Source organism: Aristolochia californica, unplaced genomic scaffold (assembly GCF_029961685.1).
Source record: "Aristolochia californica isolate CCGP_79_NKW_82.1479 unplaced genomic scaffold, dmAriCali1.0.hap1 SCAF_14, whole genome shotgun sequence".
NCBI lineage: Eukaryota > Viridiplantae > Streptophyta > Magnoliopsida > Piperales > Aristolochiaceae > Aristolochia > Aristolochia californica.
Window position 1 is genome coordinate 2,036,601 of NW_027181815.1, and position 25,233 is coordinate 2,061,833.

A 25,233-nucleotide genomic window follows, 5' to 3' on the forward strand; every position below is an offset into this window, starting at 1 on the left:
GCAGTAAAGTTTCAGCAATGACCAAAAAAAAAAAAGGGGGCTAGTCAGATAATGAGAACTGAGAATTAAAAAGACTTTGATGATTTTTCTTTGACTTTGATCTGCAACAAGTAGATGCAATTTTTAATCTTAAAGTGGACACTAGTACAAACTTACCAAATCCTCTGTTTATCTAGAATGTTGACTTAAACAAAAATATTGAAAATAAAAAAAACACAGCAGGCATCTTTACACAAAATTCTATAAGAAGCAAATTTTGAGAATGTCCCACTTTTTCTTCACACGCTCAAATATCCCAATGACCCCTTTAACTATGGCCATTGAGCTTCAGGCTCAACCCACAAGCACTCTTACTATAGAAAATATGCAAACTCAAACGCCCTCAGGCTGAAATATCTATATATATAGATAACACAGATTCTTAACCAAAATCTTGAACAATTGAAGATTTGCATAATACAGCCAAATCCAGACCATGATACCTGTTGGCAGTCAACAGCCCAAGGGGAATTCTTCTTGACTGAATTTGTCAAATGGTGAACAGGGAACAACCCAGGACTTTCAGCTCTATTGATTAAGCAGGAGTTGAATGTGCAAACTGCAGCCCGGAGCACAAAACCTGCTGCTGGCAAGGTCAGAACCAAGCCAAACACATCCGACTCTTTATCCTTTCAGATTTGGAAAAATGCATTGGTTTGAAACCTTTCGTCATATAACCTCCAATGCCCATACCTCTCCATATTGAACAGAGGTCTTGGAATATAGAAATTGGGCTTCACAAGCGTAGCCAATTTCTTCAACTTGGTAGATGCCTGTTCCATGGCCCTGCCAGTCAAATTAGCACACCCAAAAAGGTCAAAGTATTCAAGATTTACGCATCCTTCAGCAATCAAAGTGAGCCCATTGGCAGACATTTTAGAAAACCTAAGTTCGAGATGCTCAAGGTTCTTCATGGACAATGCAATCATTGAAGCTTCTCTGTCTCCATCTTGAGGGAGAGCATTCAGGTATTCACTTGGAACAATACCCAGATGTTGAGATGGGTCCAACCAGTTCATGTGATTTCTTTTCAAGACTTTGAGATTCGGGCATTTCTGCCCAATCAGCTCCAAAGACTTGTAAGAAATTTCATAGCAGTAACTGATGTCTAGCTCTCTGAGCAAGGAGCATGAGAATGCAATCTTTGAGAGAGACACATCAGTTACATTCGGACAGCTTCTGATTGAAAGGACTTGGACGTTAGGGCACCTGCCAAACAATGCTTCATCAGCTCAATTGGTTGTGAGAGGAAGAAGTTAGTCAACATAGACAAAGGTCATTTCTTCCAATCAGCATTTAATAATCAAGTGACGTTTAATATTACAGTAATTTTCTTCGCTGAGAAGTGATTCAATCCAAAAAAATCACATTCTGATTCGATTTGTAATCCAAACAATGAACTTAGTGATGCAACAAAAAGAATTTTGACTTGGCTTACAAGATGTGAGCCACGAGTCAGAACACCAAGTCAAAGTACATCAAAATCAACCTGGATATTGTAGCGACTTCACTATTGACGGTGGAAACCAGAACAGATAAATGAGAGAACACGAACCAGTGGAAGAATGAATTCCTCTGACCATGTTTTATATTGGTTAATCTTCACGATATTATATGGAAAACAAACCCACCCACGTTACATAATATGAAGACTTATAAATGAAAAAGGAACTTCTGGAACCCTCACAAACACCATCAGAATTTATTATTATTTCTTTGGGAACGCCCATAAACACTGTCAAATTTTGTTTCCAATTTCAACTTGTACACGCGGTACTTTTAGCCTCTATCAGGTTTAACCGGATCTAATTATCGTCTTCTCCTTTCAAGGAAATAGTTCAAACTGAAGCAACGTGAAACAGAAAAAAAGTAGTTCCATGCCACATCCAAAATTTTCCAATTGATGTTTATAAAGACGAACAACAAGGAAAAGAACCGAATATCCCGAAATCATCAACGGGGATAAGCCAACAGCCCAAATCACATACCTGTCGGCAACAACAGAAAGTGCATGATCAGAGCAGTGCCTTACAAGAAGCTCCAGCAGAAGCCCATCACTCCATTCGGCCACCGATCGAACCATCCGGTCAATTCTCTTCTCAAACTCCGGCTCCCACCACGCGGAGCGATCAGGCTTTACTCTTTCAAAAACCGTCTCCAAATCGAATTTGCAGAAGAGAGATCTGTCTTGGGTAGCTTCCAACCACGACTTGCAGACGAACATGGTGCTTTTCCACCGGTCCTCGTTAGGAAGCCGAGAAAAGACGTTCACAAGGCAGACGTCGGTGAGATCGGCCCAGTTACGCATCGAACTCTCACATCCCGATTCGGGGTTTTCCCGGTTTTCTTTCTCCATCGCAATCGTGTATCCTTCGGAGCGGAGTGAAGGTCGAAAATAAAACAATGGCAGGAGGAGGAGAGGACGCAGAAGAAGCAACGGCTAAAGGTAGGTGCTGCGGTTGCCCAACCCTTATGCTCTCGTGGCAGACCACGGACGGCCAATAAAACAAAAGGCTCTTCATCCAGAAGACAGTCATGATCTGTGCCATTCGTTTTTTTATCTATCTTCTTGAGAATCTTCGCCTCTTTATTGATTTTTTTTACTGAAAAGAGCTTCTGTCATTACAATTTGCTTGTCTCTTCTCCTCCCTAGTCTCCTTTCTCACAACTAGACAAAAAATTTCACATTTCCTTTAGACTACATGTCACCTCAAATTGATCGGATTTTAGATTTTTCTCCAGGAGTCATAGACAGGTTATGAGATTAGAGTAAATCAAAAACTTACCCCCATATTAGATCTCTCACACTTGAAAAATTGCAAATCTCCAATTCGATGCAAAGACACTTCACTTCATTTATCATTGTTTATTTAGGTATAATTGCATAAATATAAATTATTAACCTGAGAAAATGTTCATCCCATGTCTTCTTACTAAAAAAATGAGTTTCTTAAGGAATAAATAAAATAAAAAATCATAGAAAATGTCTTAAGTTTGTCCTTCCCCACTCAGTCTCTCTCACTCCCACCTTATCATTTGTTACTTGTAAAAAAATTAGTACAAGCATAAATATTATAATTAGTTTTTCTGGTTATTTTCATGATGACACAAAAATGTGAAAAAACCGATCTTCAAGAATCTGTTTTCTAAGAGAAAATTTTTCCATGTTGGAAACCGTAGAAAAGAAAAGAAAATGAAAGAAACGGGAGCACCTACCTGTTGCTTCAAACAGTTGTCACGAGAGACTTTTAACAGGTAACAAGCCTAATCACCCAACTCAGTTCAAAGTTCAAAGGACTTGATAACAACTCTGTAAGGAATCACCCAACAAGAAAACTCCTGGGAGCAGGAGAGATCATACACTTTCATTCTGATTAACAGCTAAAATTGTTTATTCATCAAGAACCAAACCTGTTACTTCAAACAATTGTCACGAGAGACTTTAACAGCTAACAAGCCTAATCTCCTGCAATTCGATAAGGCAATGTCACTTTTAAACAATTTTGCCTGAGACCAGTAAACAGAAGAAAGAAAGAATGGGGTGCATGAGCTAAACTACTAAGAGAAAACCATTTTTATTTCTAAAAAAAAAAAAAAACTCGTGTTGTTCCTAACATTTCTCAGCAGAAGATTCTGAAAGTCGTAGCACAAGGCCTGAGCTTCCTCTGAACAAACATGTACACACATAACATAAGATTCAGTAAGAACAAAATGATGTGGTGGAGCAGCAAATGGAATCTCAAGATTGGTTTTCCTATGAAAATGCTATCAAGGGTGAAGACATCCAGCATCACTTGAAACGGCTAAGTTGCTCTCACAATTAGCATTAAAAGTTCTATAGAAACTTTCCTCGTCAATTTTCAACCTTCAGATGGTCAATTTCAATGCTCATTGCATTCTCCGAAGTCAACAGAAATTTCAAGGTTCCAATGAACAGATAAGAAGTAATGGCCATTTTGAAAAAGCCTTGATTTAGAGAAAGGAAAACATCTCTATCCCCATGTTATCTTCTCTGTTTCATTCTGCTGTAGCTTATTTTTTCACCTCGCTGCAGTGTTCCACTTAGGCACAACAAAACTATAACTAATGAAAAATATTATCTATAAGCTTCATCTGTGTATATATAGAATTAAAAAGAGACCATATCCAATCCATATTAGCAAAATCTCAGTTCATAATTGCCCAGTTTATAGATGACTGGGTATACGGAAATGAATTCACTTAAAATTTTCATAAGAAAGTCACATAAACACAGAGAAAAGAAAAGAAAGAAAAACACATTATGCACTTTCCAACATAGACAGAGAACCAAACTGAAGCAAAAAAATGACCCTTACTAGAGCGAGACCAGAACATTGTCAAAGTAGTTCAGTTCTGATATAATCTGAGTACCCAACCCAAAGTAATCCCTCCCTACTCTAGAATAAGAGACCGATACACTCTGTGACTTATACAGCTGCAAGAATCAGTAATCTTATTCTTAAAAACTACATTGCTACCTCCTTTGTTGTTGAAACTACAAGCTGTACAGTTAGATTCACACTACATGTTTGCAGCAATGGTGTCATCAAGTATCAGCAGATGCTTGAATTATGAAGCATTGAGGTCCTTTACAGGGTTTGGAAGCAAACTAGACAGTATAGGCTCACTTGAGTGAGAACAACAACATCCTCTGTATTCCAATAAAAAAAAGGAACCAACTGTGAACGACTTAGAGTAATTCCTGAATGTTAGAAGTCTACAACTTTCATTACCTAATATATTTGACTATTAACCTGCTAATTCTGAGTTAGCTCCCAAAATTCACACAAATTGATGGCACTGAATACATTGATAATTATAAACACATGATTGGGTAAGACGGAAAGCGATGAAGAGATCAAACTAAAACAAGAACGTAAAGCAAGAGGCATTCCAAATAAGCGCATCAATGAGCTGCATAACGAAGTTCCAGCTTCATGTTTTAACATGCGAATTTATCCACCCAAAGAGATTTCTATCGTAACCTCCGAGCTCCTTTTCAGAACCCCAATCTCTCTTTTCGGAGTAAAATTGAGCTTGTCACCTCATTCACCTAAATGAAGTAACAATCCGCCATCAAAATACAGAAGTATCAACTCTAAGTTCATTCCATTATGAACTCAGTCAAAAATTTATGGAAAATGTAAGAGATCTGTAAGGAATCCCGGAACCTGACTTTGATCCAGAACCAGCGGGCACATTACTTATTAACGATGGAACCAAATGACTTAAATGCACAGGTAGTCAAACTCCCAAGAAAACCATCTCCTTCTAACAACTGCGTTCAACACAAGAAAACGAGAACCATATGTCTTCAATCAAAGATTCAAAAGAGAGGGAATTGTTCTAAGCAAATGATTTATATTTAATAAATCCTAGTATTCCCCGATAATATCCATCTAGTTATAAATCGGGTGATAATATCCACGGTCTCGATCCCGTTCCCGATCCACGACAACAATTGCATAAATGGCATAGATGATTCCCGGGACATAACCCAGTATCGTCAAAAGCAAACAAATGCAGAACTCGATCTGCAAAATATATAAAACCAAAATTTCAATACGTAGATCGCAAAGAAAACGGTAAGAGAGAGAGAGAGAGTAGAAGAAGCGTACACTACAGCAGCCATGCCTGAGAAAAACACCTAAAGGCGGAAGCAAGATAGCGATGAGGACTTCAAGAACGATGGCGGATCTATCAGAACACATTTGCTATTCTGCTCTATCAGATGAATTTCAATGTTCAGTTTCTCTCTGGGAACTCCAGCAGCTTTGCTACTCTGGTGGCAATTGCAAACCTGCAAGACAGTCGCCGGTTGTCTCTCCGAATTCTGAAGGGTTGCCGTTGGGTCAACGGAAGTTGCCAGATATTTTTTTCCAGTTCTGGGCCGGATCTTATAGTAGGCCCACCGAATGGATCTGCAAGTTTCAACTTCTTAGCTCCAGGGTTAGTCCACGATGAAGTGGAAATGAAGTAGAAAATTGAATTGAAGTGAGATGAATTGCTTCCACTTCAAGTCATATTTGGGTGTTAGTCCAGGCCAGTTGAAATGGCTGGAAAACAGATTCTAGTGTTAGTGCTCGAAAAACAGATTCTAGTGTCATTTTCTAAATAAAGGAGAGAATGAATACATAATTAACCAATTAATGATTAAAATTTATTATAAATTAATATACTAATTACGTGGGACTATAATAAATTATATAAAATTAATAAAAATTAAAAAATAACAGCAGGAAATATAATAAATAAACATAATGGTTTAATTAATTATAGAAATTGGATAATTAACCAATTAATGATTACAATTCATTATAAATTAATATACTAATTACGTGTGACTAGAATAAATTATATAAAATTAATAAAAATTAAAAAATAACATAAGGAAATATAATAAATAAATATAATGGTTTAATTAATTATAGAAATTATATAATTAACCAATTAATGATTAAAATTCATTATAAATTAATATACTAATTACGTGTGACTAGAATAAATTATATAAGATTAATAAAAATTAAAAAATAATATAAGGGAATATAATAAATAAACCTAATGGTTTAATTAATTATAAAAATTGGATAATTAACCAATTAATTATTAAAATTCATTATAAATTAATATACTAATTACGTGTGACTAGAATAAATTATATAAAATTAATAAAAATTAAAAAATAACATAAGGGAATATAATAAATATACATAATGGTTTAATTAATTATAGCATTTGGATAATTAACCAATTAATGATTAAAATTCATTATAAATTAATATACTAATTACGTGTGACTAAAATAAATTATATAAAATTAATAAAAATTTAAAAATAATATAAGGGAATATAATAAATAAATTTAATTATTTAATTAATTATAGATATTGCATAATTAAACCACTTAATGATTACAGTTTATTATAACTTAATATACTAATTACGTGTGACTAGAATAAATTATTTAAATTACATAAAACAATTAAAAATAACATAAATGAATATAATTAATAAATAAATTATTTTTTAATAACATAATATATAGTATAAAAATACTTAATAAATTAAAATACTTAATAAATAAAAATAAAACACGTGACAAAAAAGTATAAAATGACAAAAACTTTCCTTGCATCCTCAGTATAATGACATTTGCCATATGGATTGATAAGACTATTTGTGACATAAACATCAGACTCCAACCCCAATTTGATAGCATATGAGTGGATCTCTTTGCTCGCATCAATTAACTGCAAGCTAGCAATTGATTTCAGAATAATGGACAATGTTGTCTGGTTACAGTTAAACTCTTCTTTTTGCATCTCACAGAAAAGTGATATGGCTTCTTCATCATTCAAATTTTGTATGTAGGCTGAGATTATAGAATTCCAAGAAATTAAATCCCGCTTTAGGCATCAAATTGAAAACCCTTCTTGCATCCTCCATAAGACCACATTTTGAGTACATATCAACAAGTCCCACACAGACAAATACATCAGTATCAAAACCCACTTTGATCAAATGTAAATTAATTTGCCTGCCCAAATCGATCATTCCCATGCTTGCACAAGCTTTAAGAATACTAGATAGAGTGAATTTGTTTGAAGTTGTGCCTAACACTTTCATCTCTTGCAACAATTCCAGTGTTAGATCATGGAAACCATGAAGAGCACAACCTGCAATAAGAGTGTTCCATGAAACAATATCAGGTAGCAAAATTTTCTCAAAAACCATCATAGCAGCTTCAATATCTCCTAATTTAGCATAAATATCAACAAGTGCATTGGCTGAAAAGGAATCAGCATCATATCCAAGTCGTATCAAAGATCCATTAGACATATGCAACCTTTCCATACAACATTTACTAGTTCGCTCAATTGGCTATGCAAAGAAAAGCCTTAACTAGTTCACTGAACTAGCTATTCACAAAAGAGAAGACCTTTTACAAGGTCGCACTGATACACTTTAGCTATTAGGTACAACAACTGTCTTCAAGCCAATTTATAAAAGACTTATTGCTTAGTTCGGTTTATGATTCTACAATAAATTCAAAAACAAGATACTGATTTTTATGCTATATCTTCTAAAGGAACCATACTGACTCATGTAAGTCAGCACTGATAAAACTTCTGGATCTATTCTCACATAATAATCTCCGCTCTGAAGTCTTCCAAACCTCCTTTCAGTGAAACACTGAATGTCACTCTACTTTACCTCAAGTTTATTTTAAAATCGTGAGAATTTCATAGAAACAGCTCCAAGAAAACAAAATGCAAAGAAGTCAGCCTTTATCCGATGGGGAAGTTTCTCCCTCAACGATATGTTGGAGACCGCCTAGCGTTTACTTTTACCTAAATTCAACCACACAAATACAACACAGAGAAGTTTCTCCCTCTGGAACAGGAGTTTGAACTTGCACACACTCAGCCAATGCAGGTACATCAGAATTGACATCCAGAAACTTAGCCAACAACAGCAGCAAATGGAAATCAGAAATTCTTTTTACAAATGGAAGACTTTTTGCACGGTCTAAGTGGGTCTTCAGTGCCCTCATGGTGACTGGATTTATTCGGTTCTCAATTGGAAAAGAGGGCCCTGCATCCAACATCAACATTGTGGGTGAAACATATTATGATAATGGACCTAAAGATAAGTAAGAGTGGAACCAGAAATGACAGATCAGCTACCACTAGATTAAATATCCATCGTGGCATCCAGATTCCAGAAACCTGCCTCGTATAAAACTAGCCAACAGAATAATAAGCTTCCAAAGTTGTCTAACGTTTTAAAATTAGCCACAATCAAGATAAATTACGCACAAAAATTAAAATTAACTCAAACACAAAACTAAATTAGTTGAAAAAAAAATTAGGGTTTCGGATTACCTTCTAAAATTTGGGGGAAATCACCGCCGAATGGGGAAATGTAAGCCCAATGGAAGAAATCGACGCCTAACTGTCGAAAATCGAAGAAGATTGAAGGAAATCAAAGGATATCGAAACCGGAATAGGTTAAATCAAAGGAAATTGGGGGAGGAGGAAAGAGAAGAGCGAGAACGAGAAGGAAGAGGGAGGCCAAGAGTGAAAATAGATGGAGGCCTAGAGGGAAAAGAGAGAGGGAGACGAGAGAGGGAGAGGGAAGAGAAAGGCCGAGAGAGAAAGAGACGAGAGAGGGAGATGGGGCGAAAACGAGAGATAACAAGAGAGAGGGAGCAGATACAGCAGAGGGAGCAGAGAACGAAGATGAGCGCCGAGCGAGAGGAGCAGAGCGAGCAAACAAGAGCCGAGCGAGAGGAGCACAGCGAAAAAGAGAGAAGATGTCGGGTGAAAATTTTCGTCCAGAGATGAAGGCTGAGCGAGAGGAGAGGAGAAAGGAAATGAGCTGATTTTTTTGTTTCGGGGGGGGGGGGGGGGGGGGGGGGGGGGGTGGAAGAAGCGACGCCGTCGCTCGCGGTAAGTGGATGACTTAAAAAAAAGGGCGGAAACAGAATTCCGTCGTTTTTGCCTGAGGAGATGAAATGGTGTTATCTCACTTCAAGTCAAGTCATTTTGGACTAACGCCATAAGTGGGATGAACTAGGTAATGCAGGGGGAATTCATTCCACTTCATTCTGGACTAACCCCACCTTAAGTAGACTCGGGGTGAGTTATCAACTATTTGTAAGAAAAATAGCACTCATTTCCTCTTTTCACCTAAATATTATAAAAAATATAATAAATAATACAATGGAGTTTCTGAAAATATTTTAAGGCAATAAAAGTAAAAATAAAATATAGTAGGTAAAAACCCCGCCCATTCTCTAACGCTGCTCACGGGGGTCATCCCATCGACCACGTTCCTCTTCTTGATAAGCGTTCGACTAATCGAAACTCTAATAACTTGTTAGAGTTAGGTTTAAAGAAACTTAATCCTTAACAACTTGTTCACTTTCTAACGTTAAAATGAAAACATGAATTAAATAAGTAAAATATAAAAATAAAATATAACATAATTATTTACACAATTAGTGTAAAAATAAATAAATTAATTAAAAGGAAAAATGTAATGTGATAGGCTTTAAAAAACAAAGGTGAAATGGAAAAATTACTAAATAATAAAGTTTTTAAATACTATAAAATGGAAAAATTAACATAGGATTTAAAATAAAATTAGGAAAAGCCAAGAAAAAATATAACAGGCTTTAATGAAAATTATAAAATAAAAAATAATTTATGAAAAAAAAGGCAAATCAAATTTAATTTTTAATTAGATAAGAGTTAATTCCAAAAAGAAAGTAGAAATTAAATCAAAAGAATTTTAAAATGAAAAAATATAAAAAATAAAACCGATAATGTTAAAATGAGAAACACAAAAACAGAAAATGAAATTTAAAATTAATAAAGGTGAAAAGTGGAAAGGTGAAGTTGAAGCTTTAATGGCTTTAATGAAAGTCAGAAAAACAAAAACAAACAAGGTTTAAATATCATTAAGGAGGGAAGAGAAAAGGGGAAGTTGGCATTAATAGCTTTAAGTTGGCACATCTACGTTCGAATTACAATGTAAAGTAATTACTTTACTGGGGATGGGGAGAGCGAGAGTGAACGTAGAGTCGCTGTTTGTGTTATTGTGCATAATGTAATATAAAATATTTATTTATGGTAGTATAAAGTGTATATAAATTATTTATTAAATAAATATTTTGATATATTTAACTTTTAGAAAATTAAATTAATATCAGTTAATACATTTCACTTATGTTGTGTACTAATAGGCCCTATAAGTAATTTAATGTGTAGTATTATAATATATTAATATATTAATTAATTAAAAAATTATATTATATTACTTAATGATTATAATTAATTAATACAATAATTACGTGCGATTAGAATAAGTTATTAATAATAAATAAATAAAAATAAAAAATAACATAAGTGAATATAATAAATAAATTAATTATTTTTAATAACATAAGATATTTTTAATATTAAAAACCACTAATTTAAAATAATAATAAAAAAATATAATAAATAAATATATATTTATCAATAACATAATGTATTTTTATGTATTATTAATTAATAATATATTATCACAAAATTTAAAACCATGGGTTTAATTAATTATAGCAATGGATGATTAAACCAAAACAATTTATCAAATATTTATTTTAATAATATTTTAATTATGACTATTAAATCACTAATTTAATATAGTAATTATAAAATAAATATATATAAATAAATATAAATAATTATTTTATAAATATATATATATATATATATATATATATATATATATATATATATATATATTTTACAACAATGGTTTGATTTTTCTTAACTTGGGAAAAATTAAACCATTATCTTCCTCAACGGCGGGAGACTACGACAACGAGCCAGCGGGCAACAGTGACGAAGGCAGCACTCCAATGGTATGCCAAGAGAGAGAAGAGAGAGAGAGACCGAGAAACTCTACGACAAAAGCTAGACCTCCTATGCTATGTGACGGAGGTCGAGATGGAAATGAGATAATTTGTTTTTTCTCTAAAACCCTCGTTCAGACATCAACTTTTTTGAATTTACTTACCATCACTTATGCCATGTGACTAAAACGGGAGAAAATCGCATTTTTTGCTACATTTAGCCAGCGCACTACAGGGCCTCAGTGAAAAGCAAACACAACGGAGAAGACAAAATTACAAATAGAATTCGATATGTTTCCATGGGAAATCTAAAAACAAAAGCACAATGTTACGACTCTCTCCCATTAAAGAGCGTAGGCGTCAGCCAGCGACACTTTCCCGACAGGACACGTGGAGTCAATGCACGGCGCTATCCAACAAACCCGGGGCCTTCAGTAATCAAACCGTGTCAATTTTTTTAAATCTGTTTGGCCGTACGTGACGTGCATGACTCCCCCATTCTCCCATTTTATTATCCGATATTCATACCGCTCTCTATGCTGGTTCGAGATCGAATCTTGATACTGATTTGGCTCGGGATCAGGAGATCTCAATGAGTTCATATTCCCCATTGGGGGAGTATTTACACTAAGAGAATTATTTATCAAGGCCACCATGTCTACAAACTATCACGTGGTCCTCAATGCATGGAAATATCTCCAAACAATTGGGCAAATATTAGATATTGTTCAAACTTTTTTTAATTATAATTTTAAATTCATGAACATTAATGTGAATAATTAATATAATATATAATTAAATAAATTTAAATTTTATTCCTTTTAATTTTGATGATTAAATTAAAAATTAACTGCACATAAACTTACATGGACTTATATATATATATATATACACCAAGTTACGACCTAATTTTGTTATAATAGCAGCATAAGGTGAAATTGTATTAATCTGACTCGGTCATGACTTTTATAGTAGCCTCTAACCCGGAGACGACTCGGCCTATTCGATTCCCTGTCTCACGCTCCCGAGTTTCAACCATAAAGCTTGTCCTTTATCGATCATGAAACACCGCTTCGCATCAACGCCACGATCAAATGATCTCTCCTGCCTCGACGTGTACGGTTCTGATCATCTTCCGTACGTCTATTGTGATGGATAAAAAACAACAGAAGAAAGAATTTTCCCTCCTTATTTCTTGAGTCTTCCTGCCAATTTCTCGTTTATCACTTCGTTTAAGGAGAAAAAAGAAAAAAAATGGAAGCAACTCAGTAGGCACGGCTAACGTGATTACAAATGTCCAAATGAAAAAGTTAAACGAGAGAATAATATCAGCGGAAGTCATCCCAAAGTCCATCTCTCCGGCCGACATGAAAGTTTTCTCTTTGCTTCATTCCGATCCTTTTGAATTTCGAATCTTCTAGCGGCTTCACATTCTACTGCTTCTTCTCATCAGGTCTTCTGCGGACAGGGAAGGCCCCACGTAACTCTCTTATCCTCGACAGTTTCGTGTGAGATTATCGAAAACCCTAGCCGGCTAATTGCTTTCGTTCTCCAATTTGTTTTTTTCTTAGTTTTTTTTTTTTTTTAACTTGATATCGATGTTGATGATTTAGTTTACCGTTTCGTGTTGTCTTATTGAATTATGTTGGTGTTCTGTCAGTTGATTTCTTAAAATTAGCGATTTTTTTGTTCTTCGATCGTGTTAGATCGGCACTCGGAGTGAGGTTTTCGTGGTAGGAATTGAGTGGATTGGATCTGAGATAGGAGTGGTAATTCTCTTCCAACTCCTTTTGTTTTTCGCTCTTTAGTGGCGTTTGTTGATTGCTGAAGCAGCCTTGGTGATCCATGACCGAGTAGAGTCGTTGTGGATTGCCTCGAATGAATTGGATGGTGGCGTCGTTTGGTTTGAAAACAGTACGTTTTTTTTTTTTTTTATTAGATGAAAAATCCATTCTTGAATTGTGCGAGTTGCACATGACTATTATTGCGTTTATGCATTGCCATTTTGTTTACTAATAGTAGGGATCCGGAAAATTGTGCCTTATGGTTTCTGCATTTTATGGAAAATGATATACTGAAGAAGGCGCTCAAGCCATTTGTTGAATTTTTGAATTTGTTTTGATCCACGAGCTTTGATATAGCCCATGCAAATAGGGGTCTATGTGGATTGTTGAAATTTTGCATTGATGAATTTTTTATGATCCATGAGCTTTGATATAGTCTATGCAAGTTGGGGCCTCAATGGATTAGGCTGTGTTTTACAGGTGAACTGTAGGTTCTACCTGAAAGATTTCACCACGAGCGGGTGAATTTTATTTCTTGCTTTGAGATGGATCATTTTAGCATGATATACCACAATCAGTTGACGAGTTGGTATCCATCAAGCCATCTCGGTAAAGTGTGCGTGTGCTGGCAGTTCTCTGTATGGATGTGATCCCCATATGGTTGAATGGCAAGAACGCTGCTTTGTTCATACTCCAAGGAACGATGCCTTCAATTCTATATACCTTTAATGAAAGAAGTTAACAGTTAAAATGAGCATATTCTAACTGACTATTTCTGTTCAGACTAGTTCACGTGGCTCTAGAAGTCTGTTCAGCATTTAGATGAATGGGAGCATTTTACCTGCATGTGTGGAGATCTCTTTTTTGTGCCTTAAAGGTATATTGATGATTTTGCCTGCCTAATTTGCTTGCAGTGTGTGAGCCTTACCAGCCAGATACATTTGAAGTGTTTAATTTATGTCAGGACCACTTTTTTGAAATTTTTATTTGTGCCTCATGTTGTTTCTTAATTGATCTTATAAAGAATGTGACGAGTGAAGACATATGATGGTCGGTCAGCATTTTTCTCTCTGTTTGTTGTTATAACACATGATTAATGTATTTGCAAATCTGTTGTAATAAATTTCATCTCTTAGTGCCTAACATGGTTTTTGGTATCCAGGGAAGTTAATCGTGCCCGTTGCTTTTGGAAGTTTTTGGTGATTGTTGCCTCCTCTATCTCATTGTTTGGTGAAGGTGTGTGAATGTCTGACTATGTTACGATCACTTATTATTCTTGGTATAGAAATGTTTCATTTCATTTGAGACATCTTGATTTAATAGGTTGATCTTTGCTAAAATGGGGATATATCTCAGTTCCCCAAAAACTGAAAAGTTTTCAGAAGATGGGGGAAATGCAAGATTGAGGTATGGTTTGTCGTCCATGCAAGGATGGCGTGCAAGTATGGAAGACGCTGTAAGTACTCTGTGCAATCACTGTATTTTCAATTTAAATTGAACTACTCTTGTTATTGAGATGAAAAAAAATATATGGTTTCAGGCGGGAGTTTTGAAATATTATAATGTTCATTGTTTTAATTCAATTGAAAAGGTATAAACTAGTAAAAGTGATCAAGGAGTAAGTGCAAGTATAGTAAGTGTAAGGATGTCTATGGTGTTTGAACTCTTTGTCGAGTTAGACTTTTAGTGTCTTTCTTTTACATTTATCAATGCCTACTTGGCATATCGTACGTGCTTTCTGTGGCATGCATTTTTTTATTATAACATGAAAAGATTCCAATGACTAAAATTTCAGTTTTAAATGTACTTATTTGTACACTACGGGAATGATTTTTAAACAGTTAAAGAAAAGGATATTTCAAAATATTCTCTATCTTTGTGGTATTGACTTCCTCTGCTGCTTTTCTTCTTTTCTGAAAAATTATGTAGTCAATGTCCTTATGTATGTACCATTTGACTTTTCCACAGCATACAGCTTTGCCTGATCTTGACAGTTCTACATCATTCTTTGGTGTTTTTGATGGCCACGGAGGTATGAATTAGATTTGTTATTTAATTAATATTTGTTTCTTTAGTTTTTAGTTAGCATCAATATGAATTTTGTTTGGTCCAATGATGGACCTGGGAATGTGAATGAGAATCAGGAATTGAGTGCTTGTAGAGGTAGTTGGACCTTAATTTGGGTCTGATAAACACTAATAAGAGGTATCCCCTGATGACCTGAGAGAAAAGCTCCCTGGAGATTACCTGTCATGGACTGGTAGGATGTTCCATCCTTTTGTGGTCTTATCACATTTTTATCTTTACACTTTTACTAGGTTTGGTATCAATGTCTCTGTATCTGTAAATTTAACTGGCTGTTATAATACTTGTTCTGGTTTAGTTTTGCCTCCAATCTCCAGTTACCTTTTCCTATTTTTGAAGATTTTTATATTGCATTGTCGCAATGATTGAATGGCATTCACTATATTGGGTAGAAGATTGGAAGGGGATCATAGTGTGTTATTGGTCATTGTTCACAAAAGATGCATGAAATTGATGGGCGCTAGCCATCTTGTCATAGTCTTCAAGGTCCTAGCTTATTATAGGACTTCTTCTTGAATGTTTATTTTAGGATATTGTACTTTCTGTACCCTGTATTTTCTGTTGAGGTTTGATTGCTGTACTGTTTCTTGAATCTTATTTTTGATGCTTTTTCTGTACATTGTGATGGGGTTGTGGATATGCCTATCATTTGGCTGCTCAATGGAATATGTTGACATTAAGGACATTCTAATATTTGGTGTGTGTCTTGGGCTTTCTCAGAGGAGTAATCTCAGTGCAGTAATGATACTTTTGATTTTGATTCTGAGGGTTGAGTGGTTTGCGCAATCGAATCACCTGTTGCTTGCAGTTTGGCTATGACGTGCTGTACCACTTGTTTTATTTTCATCTGTGTTAGTTGTTAGTCTACAAAGCTTTCTCCCGTGAACTTCTATGGACAGTGGCTGAGAAGTGGCCAAACCCGATAGTCTGCTGTTAAACCACTTGAAAGGTGTAGTTTAAATATTTACTCTCCTGTATGCTTCCTCAAAACAGATTGTGGATGGATCCAATCTTGTGTTTGTGTCATGTTTTGAATTATAGTCCCCTGTTTTTGGTCTTTTTCAATGTCCAAAAAGAGTTTTATTATTCTATGGCCTGTTACCCTTTCGTTTATTATATCTAGAGCCTAAGTGATTTGAGAACTCAATCTTGAGTTCTTGTATGTGTGATGCTGCATATTTTCATTTATTGGTTTTTTTAATATCTAAGAAGTGGCTTGTATTTTTAGCCACCGCCTTATTTCAGTCACCTGCAGATGCCCTTATACCCCTTGAAACCACAACCTTGTGGAACCCTTCCTGCAGTACTGAGAACTTTCAATGCACCGGTTGGCATGAATTTGTTGTGCATGATTAAATGTTATACTCATTTTGTTTAGGTTGAATTGAGTTTCTGCATTGTTTGTGATGTGTTAACTCTGCATAAATCGTCCGTTGTCTGTCCAGGTAAAGTTGTTGCAAAATTTTGTGCAAAGTACCTGCACACACAAGTCCTAAAAAATGAAGCATATTTGGCGGGAGACTTGGCTGCTTCTGTTCAGAAGGCTTTCTTCAGGTTGGTTTCCTCTTTCTTCTTTCACGTGCACGCACATACATGCGCACGTACAGACACACACACACACACGCGCACATACTTTGATATTTCTAAGGTACCGACTTGATTTAATTTTTACGATCTTTGGCTTGTGCCTGTTTTTATGAGTTCTTCATCTTGTCAACCAGACGATTATTTTTCTCTTTCAACATATAGTATTTTACCAATAGAAAATGGTGACATCTCATCTTGTCAACCAGACGATTATTTTTCTCTTTCAACATATAGTATTTTACCAATAGAAAATGGTGACATTGCTCTTCCTTACTCTTGTATATGATTTGAATATGTTTTACTGAGTGCATTTTTGCATCAACTTCTGCAGAATGGATGAGATGATGCGTGGCCAGAGAGGTTGGAGAGAGTTAGCTGTATTGGGAGATAAACTGAACAAGTTTACTGGGATGATTGAAGGGTTTATATGGTCTCCAAGGGGTGGTGAATCTAATAATGATCACGTTGATGACTGGGCTTTTGAGGAAGTAGGAAATCATATTTCCAAGTAGCTTTTCCATCATAATCCTCAATTACATGTAGTATGTTCGTAATTATACTTATTGATTATCATGGCTATAATTGTGAAATGGACTTATAAGCCTCATTGCTCTCTCTACAGAATCACTGTTTTATACAGTGATATCTATATGTGTACTTTTCTTCTAATTTTTCTGAGCCTACTGGAACCCTTAATTAAATAAAGAGACATTATACTATTGTCAGAAGAGCATATGAAATATAGTCCAAAATTTTTAAAATAATGGAAGTAAAATGCTATATTTTCTGCCTCTAAAAGTTTTGGCTGACTGTCTGGATGGTCATATTTGTTCCACTGAACTGGCAATTACTTTATATGGAAGTTCTTCAGAAATTTAGTATGCCACTGTGTTTGATGAGGAATGTTTCATAGAATAGCAATCTGAAACTAAGTCTTAACACAAGTATTTTTGGGAGCAAAGCACCTTTTTGGATCATTAGTATTTCTCTGTGCAATGTTTGAATCTCAACCACTTGCATGCGTGGCTACTGATCTTTGAGATTGTGAGCAATCTATCTTGTATCTGCTGACATAGACAAGATAGGAACTGGTGTTCTTTCTGTGGTTCCAGCTGTTCCTCTGCTACTTCTCTTAGCAAGTAAGACTTTATTCTTACATTATATTGAAGCATATTTTATTGGACAGGGTCCTCACTCTGATTTTGCTGGGCCAACATCTGGAAGTACTGCTTGTGTTGCCATCATTAGAAATAACCAACTTATTGTTGCAAATGCTGGCGATTCTCGTTGTGTAATTTCCAGGAAGGGACAGGTATGTTTTAATGTTCTAATATATTTAGTGTTTCTATCAGTACATAAAACCTCACCATTTACACAGAAAAACAAAATTAGGCAGTATTACATATATGCAAAAATTGAAAGCACGAAAGTGACTATTAGTTAGTGATCTTCCATTGAAGATAATAAATATCCATGATTTAGGAAGGTCCTACTTTCTTTGAAGAAGCTATGGTTTCATATGGACATTCTTTTACAGGCATACAACTTATCAAGGGATCACAAGCCCGAGCTTGAAGTTGAGAAAGAAAGAATTCTGAAAGCCGGTGGCTTCATCCATGCAGGACGTGTTAATGGCAGTTTAAACTTGGCAAGAGCAATAGGTAAGTTTAAGAGGTAAAAATCTTTTATTTCATAGTTCTGTGGCACATTTCTTGAATACTGCTTTCAATGATGGTTGTAGGAGACATGGAATTCAAGCAGAACAAGTTTTTGCCTGCTGAGAAGCAGATAGTGACTGCTACTCCTGACATAAATATTGTATGTTATGGCATCTTTTCTTTTACAGAATATCTCAAGTTCTTTTCATCCTTTTCTGTTTTTTTGAAAGTCAATCACTTTGTTTCAATTAGCTTCTGTAATTAATTTGAGTCCTAGCCATGAAATCAACTCTCTGTGTTGATTTTCCATTTCCCTGTATTTATCTACCTGTTTGTTTTGGATTCATCTCAATTCAGATTAGATGGTCTGGAGTGCACTATGTCAGTCTGGTCTCGGGGAAACTTTGTCTTTTCTTTCTACTGCTTGTTATTCTCTCTTCATCTATGTCATCTTTCCTTTTTTGTCCAACCATTGTCTCATCCTATTAAACGAGACCTTGACATTATCATTGGTTTGGGCTGGTCTGGTGCCTGATGCTTTTTTTATTTTTATCTTAGAGCTAATTCATTGAAATACCTATGGTTCAGAAGAGGGAGTTCTGGAAAAAATTTAAATTTATTCATCTTTTTATTCTTCTTATTACTACTGTTTGTTGAATGGTGTACTGTATTTAGTGTTATTATTATAACTGTCACTACTGCTGCTGCTGTTACTTCTACATCTTTTCTGAATCTCATTTTGTTTTGGTCACTCACTAGGTTGATCTATGTGATGATGATGAGTTTCTTGTTCTAGCATGTGATGGTATCTGGTAAGTCTTTTATTGCGGGTATTACCTTCTGAAAATTGTGATGATCACCAGTAGAAAAGAAAATTATTATGCCAAACTTTTCATTTTCACTCTGTATTTTGTGATTAAGATGCCAAATCTTAATGAGTAACCAATTAAATATTGAGTCAGTTCTCCAGATACTGTGCTTGTGATGCCCTGCAAATGTATATTTGATGTTAGGAAATATTTTCTGTGATCTCATGCAGCTAGTGTGCTTACATTGCAAGCAAATTAATTGGTAACATCTAGATCTAGTTTATTAACTGTCAAGCTGTGCCTTTACTCAAACTGATTTGATGGCATGTTGGTTATATATATCCTTCCTGGTGGCGAGGTGTGTGAAAATGGGTTTTCTTGGAATCAGGACAATTTGGTCAGGATGCCAATTTGTATCCTGATCTGATTTCTGCTAATAATGGACTAGCTGTCTTGGGGCTAAAAGGAAGACCTTTCTTTTTCTTTTTTCTGATTTTCTGCTCTAGAAATAGCAAATTTTAACCTTAAAAATCAAATTACAAATATGACCCCTTTGGGTGGAAAATTCCACAAAAACTAAGGTTATAAAAGGAAAGCTTAAGGCCTGGTCCTCTTGACCATCACACTGCTGCCTCTGTGTATAGATCTTCGCTCCTATCCTAGATCTCTCGATTTGATGAGATGAAAGAGCAACGACCCCTCTCCCCCACTGAATACACTCTTCACGCCTCCCTTCTCTGTAACTTCCAAGTTCTCTCCTATTGTGAGAGCATTCAGTGGCAGCAACGAGCTCATTTCCGATGGCTGGTTGAAGGAGACGGAAACACCAATCTTTTCCATGCTGTTGCCTCGGCCCAAAGGAGGACTAACTGAGTTACTTCATTATGCATCAACAATAAAGTAACCTTGGATAGAGCCTCCATTACTAACGCTATTATTAGTTTTTTTTCAGAATTATATACTGAAGAGCGCCCCATCTGGCCCACCATGCAGCGACTTTAATTATCCAAAATCTCTCCTTGTGTTGCCTCTCTCCTAAGCTCCGTTTTTCCATAAAAGTGAGATGCTGTCTTGGGAATGCTCATTGATCGTGCCCCCGCTTGGATGGATTTAATGGAATCTTACCACAAATGCTAGCCGACTCTCAAGGACGACATTGCCTTCATGGTCCTAAGCGTCTACCACAAGGGGATCACTTTTCGGGCTATGGGAGCATCCTTCATCGCCCTCACCCCAAGAATCAGCCATGAAATACTCTCGAGTTTTCAGGCCCATTAGCTTGGTCTCTAGCCCCTAGAAGATAATTGTTCAAATCCTTGCCTGACATCTCAAGGCTGCCCTCTCTACTATCATCCATCTTTGATAATGTGCTTTCATTAAGGTTGCTCCATCCTTGACTTTGTTGTGTCAGCTAATGGGCTTGTGGACCATTTCAAGTGCTCAAGAAAGCCTAAGATCATTATCAAGTTTGATCTCAAGAAGGCTTTACAAGAGTGAAATTCCCAAACTGCTCTTAATGAAACAACAATCAATATATCGTGGATCTGGCAGGGGCTCCACTCCTACACCCCAGGGAGGGGGCCTCCCCGCCCCCCTTCCAACCCCCACGCACGACGACCTTACCGCGAAGGTCAACCCGCGTACCAACTTAGCGTAAGGCGTTAATTAGGCTCTACAACTTAACTTCCCTCTCCCCCTCTCCCCCTTTCTCTTCAACCTTATTACCGAGTACTTATCTACCTTGGTCTAATCGGCCAAGGCTGCTGGTTAGCTCTCCCCATTCGACAAGCAACAGGTGGTTGACATCCCCATATTACAAGTCCCTGATGACACTCTCTGGTTTGGTGACGGTGATGACACTCTTGATCAAGTCGAAATATTCAAGGCCCTACTTTGGCTGTTTGGAATCACGTCCGGGCAGAAGATTAACTAGCACAAAACCACCATTATGGGATTCCACATCACCATAGAGGCTCTTTAGTCCAAGCTTGATTGCCTTGAATGTTCCACCGCCACTTTGCCCGCGACATACCTGGGCCTCCCTCTTTTTGACAACCGCCCTTGTCAAAATTTGTGGGTTCCTTTGCTCGAGAAGATGGAACATAGATTTGCAATATGGCGGGGAAGGTTCCTTTCCAAGGCAGACCACCTTACTTCTCAATTCTTGTCTTGCTGGGCTTCCCAACTGTTACCTCTCATTCCTCTATTGGCCGGTGTCCATCTACCATCACTTTGATTGCATCAAAAGACAATTTCTTTGGAGTGGACCATGATCCTGGCCCTGGAAGTTTAACACCTCGCACTCATCCACCATTTGGAGACCCGTTGTTGCTGCTAAACTCAACTTGGAGACGCAGTGGTGGACTCTCTCCCTTTTGGCACTCTATTTTCCTGTTGCTGCCTACTTTTGCGGAGGCAGTGAGATACTTTGTTGGAATGGCTGTCTCATCCGGCTTTGGATTGATTGGTGGAGAGGCCCTTGCCCTCTCAAAGACGCATATGCCTAGCTATCAGCCCTTACCTGCAACACTTCCATCTCAGTGGCTGATTCATGGGGTCCGACACTTGTTGGAACCTTCATCTCAGGCAAGGTCTCAATGATGCTGAAGCCCTCTTGGAGGACCTTGGCTCACTTTCTATCTGAAGCCAGCTCAAGGACAAGATCGTTTGGAGATGTGCCCATGGTGGAAAATTCTCTGTTGCTTCAGCCTACCTCTACCTTTTCGGTTGGGTGTTGGACTTTCGGCAGCATCACGACACTTGCTTGGTGCCTCTTAGCACCTCCCAAGATCAGATTCTTTATTTTGAGTGCTATGCATAACAAAATTTTGACGGTTGACAACCTTTGAAAACGTGGCAATAAGGGACCAACTATCCATTGCCCCCTATGAGACCTTGTGAGGAGAGTGTCTCTCACATCCTCCTCCACTGTCCTTTTGCTTGATGAGTTTGGACTCAACTGCTAATCTCATTGGTATCCAGCTTTGCCTCCCAAGTGATCTTACTTCCACTTGTCATCAACTTCTTGGGGTCCCCCTCCCATGTTTGGGGAAAGTCCTCCTTCCTACCTAAGTCACATCCCTTGGGGGCTCTGGAGGGAAGAAACAATCATTGCTTCAGTTTCAAGTTTGCCAATGCTGATGAGGTTGCAATGAGTATCATTGGGCAGATATCTTCTTGGATTCACACTTGAAAGGAGTTCATCGATCTTGACAACATCTCTATCCGCAATAACTTGCATCTTGTTACCCGGATTTCCGCCTCGTCACCCAAGCCACCTATTCATGAGTGGACTCCTCCACCATTGGGTTTTCTCAAGCTCAACTTCGACAGCAGTGCACTTGGTAATCCGGGTCCAACAGGCTTTGGAAGTGCCATCTGCAATTTGGATGGTACCACCCTCCTCACATATTCAGGACCCTTGGGATCTTAGACTCTACTACTGCAGAGTTCGTGGCCCTCCTTCAGGACCTCATTCTCTTTCAGGATGGTATGACAAGACCTCTCATTGTTGAATTGGACTCCAAAGTGGTGACCTCCGGTGCTCCTTCATTTTTCGAACCCCCTTGCCCCACTGGAATACTTTTTATGATGTCAAGGATATCTACTCTTTCTTCTATATAGACTCATGTTTTGCGGTCAGCCAATTCTTTGGTTGACACCCTTACTAAGAATAATGTTTCCCTCCAATCTCTCTTTGTAAAGGGATCCCATTCCTGATTGTTTGTTTTGCTCTCTTGTGCTTAATAAAGCTCATCAATTTCAAAAAAAAAAAAAAAAACAAAGAACAAAAAGTGCTATTTCAAAAAAAATAAAAAAATGTGATACACAATATGTAAACTATATTATATCATTTTATTGGTATGTTGTGGCTATAGTTACAAACAAACTTCAGAACCAGAAGCACAACAAGGGTACGCCACCTGAAAGGTAAGGTTGCAGAAAAAGTGTTGTAACTTAAGAGCATATATGAATTTATTTATAGAATATTGTACATTGATTACACTGTGGAGTTGGAAAAGACAGAACCCAAGGTCTCTTTTTTTTTTTTTTTAATGGCTGACAGACCCAAATTCAAGAATCAAACATTTGATTGTTCATGGAGAGGCATATGTGTTAGTAATGTCTGTCTATTCCGATTCTCTGACTTAACTGGATTTGCTTTATTTCATATGTTTACAAACTATTTCAGAAGGGATTAAGCCTTTGCCTTGATGGTCACACAGCGGTTTTCTAGTGTGCGGTCTTGGTTTGAGCCCTACTTGGGAAATTGGGTGTATTCAGTGATTTCTCACCAAAAAATAAAAATAAAAATAAAAATAAAAAACCATTGCAAAGTGATTTCTATATTCTGAAAACTTGGGGCATAAGTTTGTCGCCCAGCCACTCAAACTTGATTCTTCAGTTTATGAAAATTTAATTCTTGAATTAGCAAATTATATACAGTAGGACAAAATAACTCTAATGTCCTCTTGTGGATCTCTTATTTTGATTGGTGCAAAGGAAATTTTTTACTGCATTTTACCAAAAGTGACTTTGGTGCTAACTGCAACCCTTTACTGGGTTGTAGTACTTTTATGTCAATTCATAGCTTTAGAATTTATGAACTATTTCTGTCAACATCTAAACACTATTGTTTTCTTTGTATAAATTTTTTTATGTAGTATTTAGTGACTATTATCAGTTTCTAATTGTTGTTTGTGTTCTTGTCCATAGTTAAACTACATACCCCTTGCATTTTTCAGTTGTGGTTAGTTTTATATTCTTTATAATACTCTTGTCGTACAATGTATAATGCCCTGTAATCTAGGAGTTTTTCATAGTATGGCTGATGCTTTGATCAATTTTGTGTTTTCTGGTTGGTAATGATGGTCGTTTTTCACCCCATTACAGGGACTGCATGTCGAGCCAACAAGTAGTAGATTTTGTAAACGAGTACATCAATGTTGTAAGTAGGAAATTTCGGCTCTGAATGGACTTATTAGCACTTTGTATTGGCAGAGAAAACTGAAAGTGTCTTTAGATTGTTCAGTTCGAAGTGCTTTAATGATAATAACAAAGTTTATACAGGAATCAAATCTCTCTGTTGTCTGTGAGAGGGTGCTGGACAGATGTTTGGCCCCCTCAACTGCTGGTGGTGAAGGATGCGACAACATGACAATGATTTTGGTAAAGTTTAAGAAACCAATCTCGTCTGGTACTACTGAGGGTGAGCATTCATCATCTGGTTCAGCTGAAGAGAGTGCAGAAACTGAAACTAAGTAGGTAAGTTTGGTATATTGGGAACGAGCAAACATGGGCTTCATGTTTTATCATTTGGTGGCAGAAAGTGTAACCGATCGTCCACATTATAGACCAGAATCTGTGAAGTGTGACATGAATGGCCATAACTTCCTGAGAATGTTTTTCCTGTGCGTGTAGATTTGCCGTAGCTTGACTATTGCATTATTTCAATACAAGTGTACAGATACTTTCAAGATCTTTATCGTCGAGGCAGTAACCGTCCTAGTCTTTTCAGCTGCACCACTTGGACATAGTTGAAAGATTCCAATCTTGGAATCTGCTCCTCCTAAACTGATATTAACATTTTTTAATTTCGGCATTTTGGTTAAAAGTGTCCTAAATGTGTCCTGCTGTTTTTTAAGAATCGTTTTCGTTGGTACCTTACCAGATTAGAATGACCACTTCAGATTCCAGTTTTCGCTTTTTGTTTGCTAGAGGGGGCCATTTTAAGTAGAGATGAATGAGTTTTGTTCCTTTACTTATTGATGCGACATGACTTGTGAGATTGCTTTTTATGGAAATAAAGGATTGTTTTCCGAATCTGGCGTGATCCGTATCCC

General features: G+C 36.6%; 4 protein-coding genes across 12 annotated transcripts; 1 reads left to right on the forward strand and 3 right to left on the reverse strand.

The window, feature by feature from the left end:
• Positions 1–145: 145 nt before the first annotated feature.
• On the reverse strand, positions 146–4,166 carry LOC137949794 (F-box protein SKIP1-like). Its single transcript, XM_068795981.1, has 3 exons — positions 3,256–4,166; positions 2,028–2,707; positions 146–1,248 (listed from the first exon to the last, which is right to left on the reverse strand). The coding sequence occupies exons 2-3, from the start codon at positions 2,393–2,395 to the stop codon at positions 672–674; spliced, it is 945 nt and encodes a 314-aa protein (XP_068652082.1). The 5' UTR covers positions 2,396–2,707; positions 3,256–4,166; the 3' UTR covers positions 146–671.
• Positions 4,167–5,301: 1,135 nt separating this feature from the next.
• LOC137949796 (salt stress-induced hydrophobic peptide ESI3-like) lies at positions 5,302–5,942 on the reverse strand. The gene is made up of 2 exons (XM_068795982.1): positions 5,679–5,942; positions 5,302–5,594 (listed from the first exon to the last, which is right to left on the reverse strand). The coding sequence occupies exons 1-2, from the start codon at positions 5,769–5,771 to the stop codon at positions 5,460–5,462; spliced, it is 228 nt and encodes a 75-aa protein (XP_068652083.1). The 5' UTR covers positions 5,772–5,942; the 3' UTR covers positions 5,302–5,459.
• Positions 5,943–7,413: 1,471 nt separating this feature from the next.
• LOC137950199 (pentatricopeptide repeat-containing protein At2g03880, mitochondrial-like) lies at positions 7,414–7,902 on the reverse strand. Its single transcript, XM_068796584.1, has one exon. The coding sequence runs from the start codon at positions 7,900–7,902 to the stop codon at positions 7,414–7,416; it is 489 nt and encodes a 162-aa protein (XP_068652685.1).
• Positions 7,903–12,674: 4,772 nt separating this feature from the next.
• On the forward strand, positions 12,675–25,004 carry LOC137949504 (probable protein phosphatase 2C 11). Of its 9 annotated transcripts, XM_068795562.1 has the most exons (14): positions 12,675–12,975; positions 13,174–13,236; positions 13,325–13,381; positions 14,414–14,487; positions 14,575–14,707; positions 15,220–15,283; positions 16,782–16,890; positions 17,255–17,411; positions 18,110–18,235; positions 18,461–18,584; positions 18,665–18,741; positions 19,341–19,393; positions 24,284–24,338; positions 24,461–25,004. In XM_068795562.1, exons 5-14 carry the CDS (start codon positions 14,591–14,593, stop codon positions 24,653–24,655), a joined length of 1,077 nt encoding a protein of 358 aa, XP_068651663.1. In that variant the 5' UTR covers positions 12,675–12,975; positions 13,174–13,236; positions 13,325–13,381; positions 14,414–14,487; positions 14,575–14,590; the 3' UTR covers positions 24,656–25,004. The 9 variants fall into 9 exon arrangements, with proteins under 9 accessions (XP_068651663.1, XP_068651665.1, XP_068651664.1 ...); XM_068795564.1 differs by lacking the exon at positions 13,325–13,381; XM_068795563.1 differs by lacking the exon at positions 13,174–13,236 and having other exon boundaries at positions 13,276–13,381.
• The last annotated feature ends 229 nt before the right edge of the window (positions 25,005–25,233 follow it).

Excerpts from the sequence above, each read along its gene's own strand:
- LOC137949794 (XM_068795981.1), bottom strand. The coding sequence starts at position 2,395 with ATGGAGAAAGAAAACCGGGAAAACCCCGAATCGGGATGTGAGAGTTCG. Across the intron at positions 1,249-2,027 it reads CTTTCTGTTGTTGCCGACAG|GTGCCCTAACGTCCAAGTCC; the intron begins GTATGTGATTTG and ends ATTGTTTGGCAG.
- LOC137949796 (XM_068795982.1), bottom strand. The coding sequence starts at position 5,771 with ATGTGTTCTGATAGATCCGCCATCGTTCTTGAAGTCCTCATCGCTATC. Across the intron at positions 5,595-5,678 it reads TCAGGCATGGCTGCTGTAGT|ATCGAGTTCTGCATTTGTTT; the intron begins GTACGCTTCTTC and ends TATATTTTGCAG.
- LOC137950199 (XM_068796584.1), bottom strand. The coding sequence starts at position 7,902 with ATGTCTAATGGATCTTTGATACGACTTGGATATGATGCTGATTCCTTT.
- LOC137949504 (XM_068795562.1), top strand. The coding sequence starts at position 14,591 with ATGGGGATATATCTCAGTTCCCCAAAAACTGAAAAGTTTTCAGAAGAT. Across the intron at positions 18,585-18,664 it reads AAACTTGGCAAGAGCAATAG|GAGACATGGAATTCAAGCAG; the intron begins GTAAGTTTAAGA and ends TGATGGTTGTAG. Across the intron at positions 19,394-24,283 it reads CTAGCATGTGATGGTATCTG|GGACTGCATGTCGAGCCAAC; the intron begins GTAAGTCTTTTA and ends ACCCCATTACAG.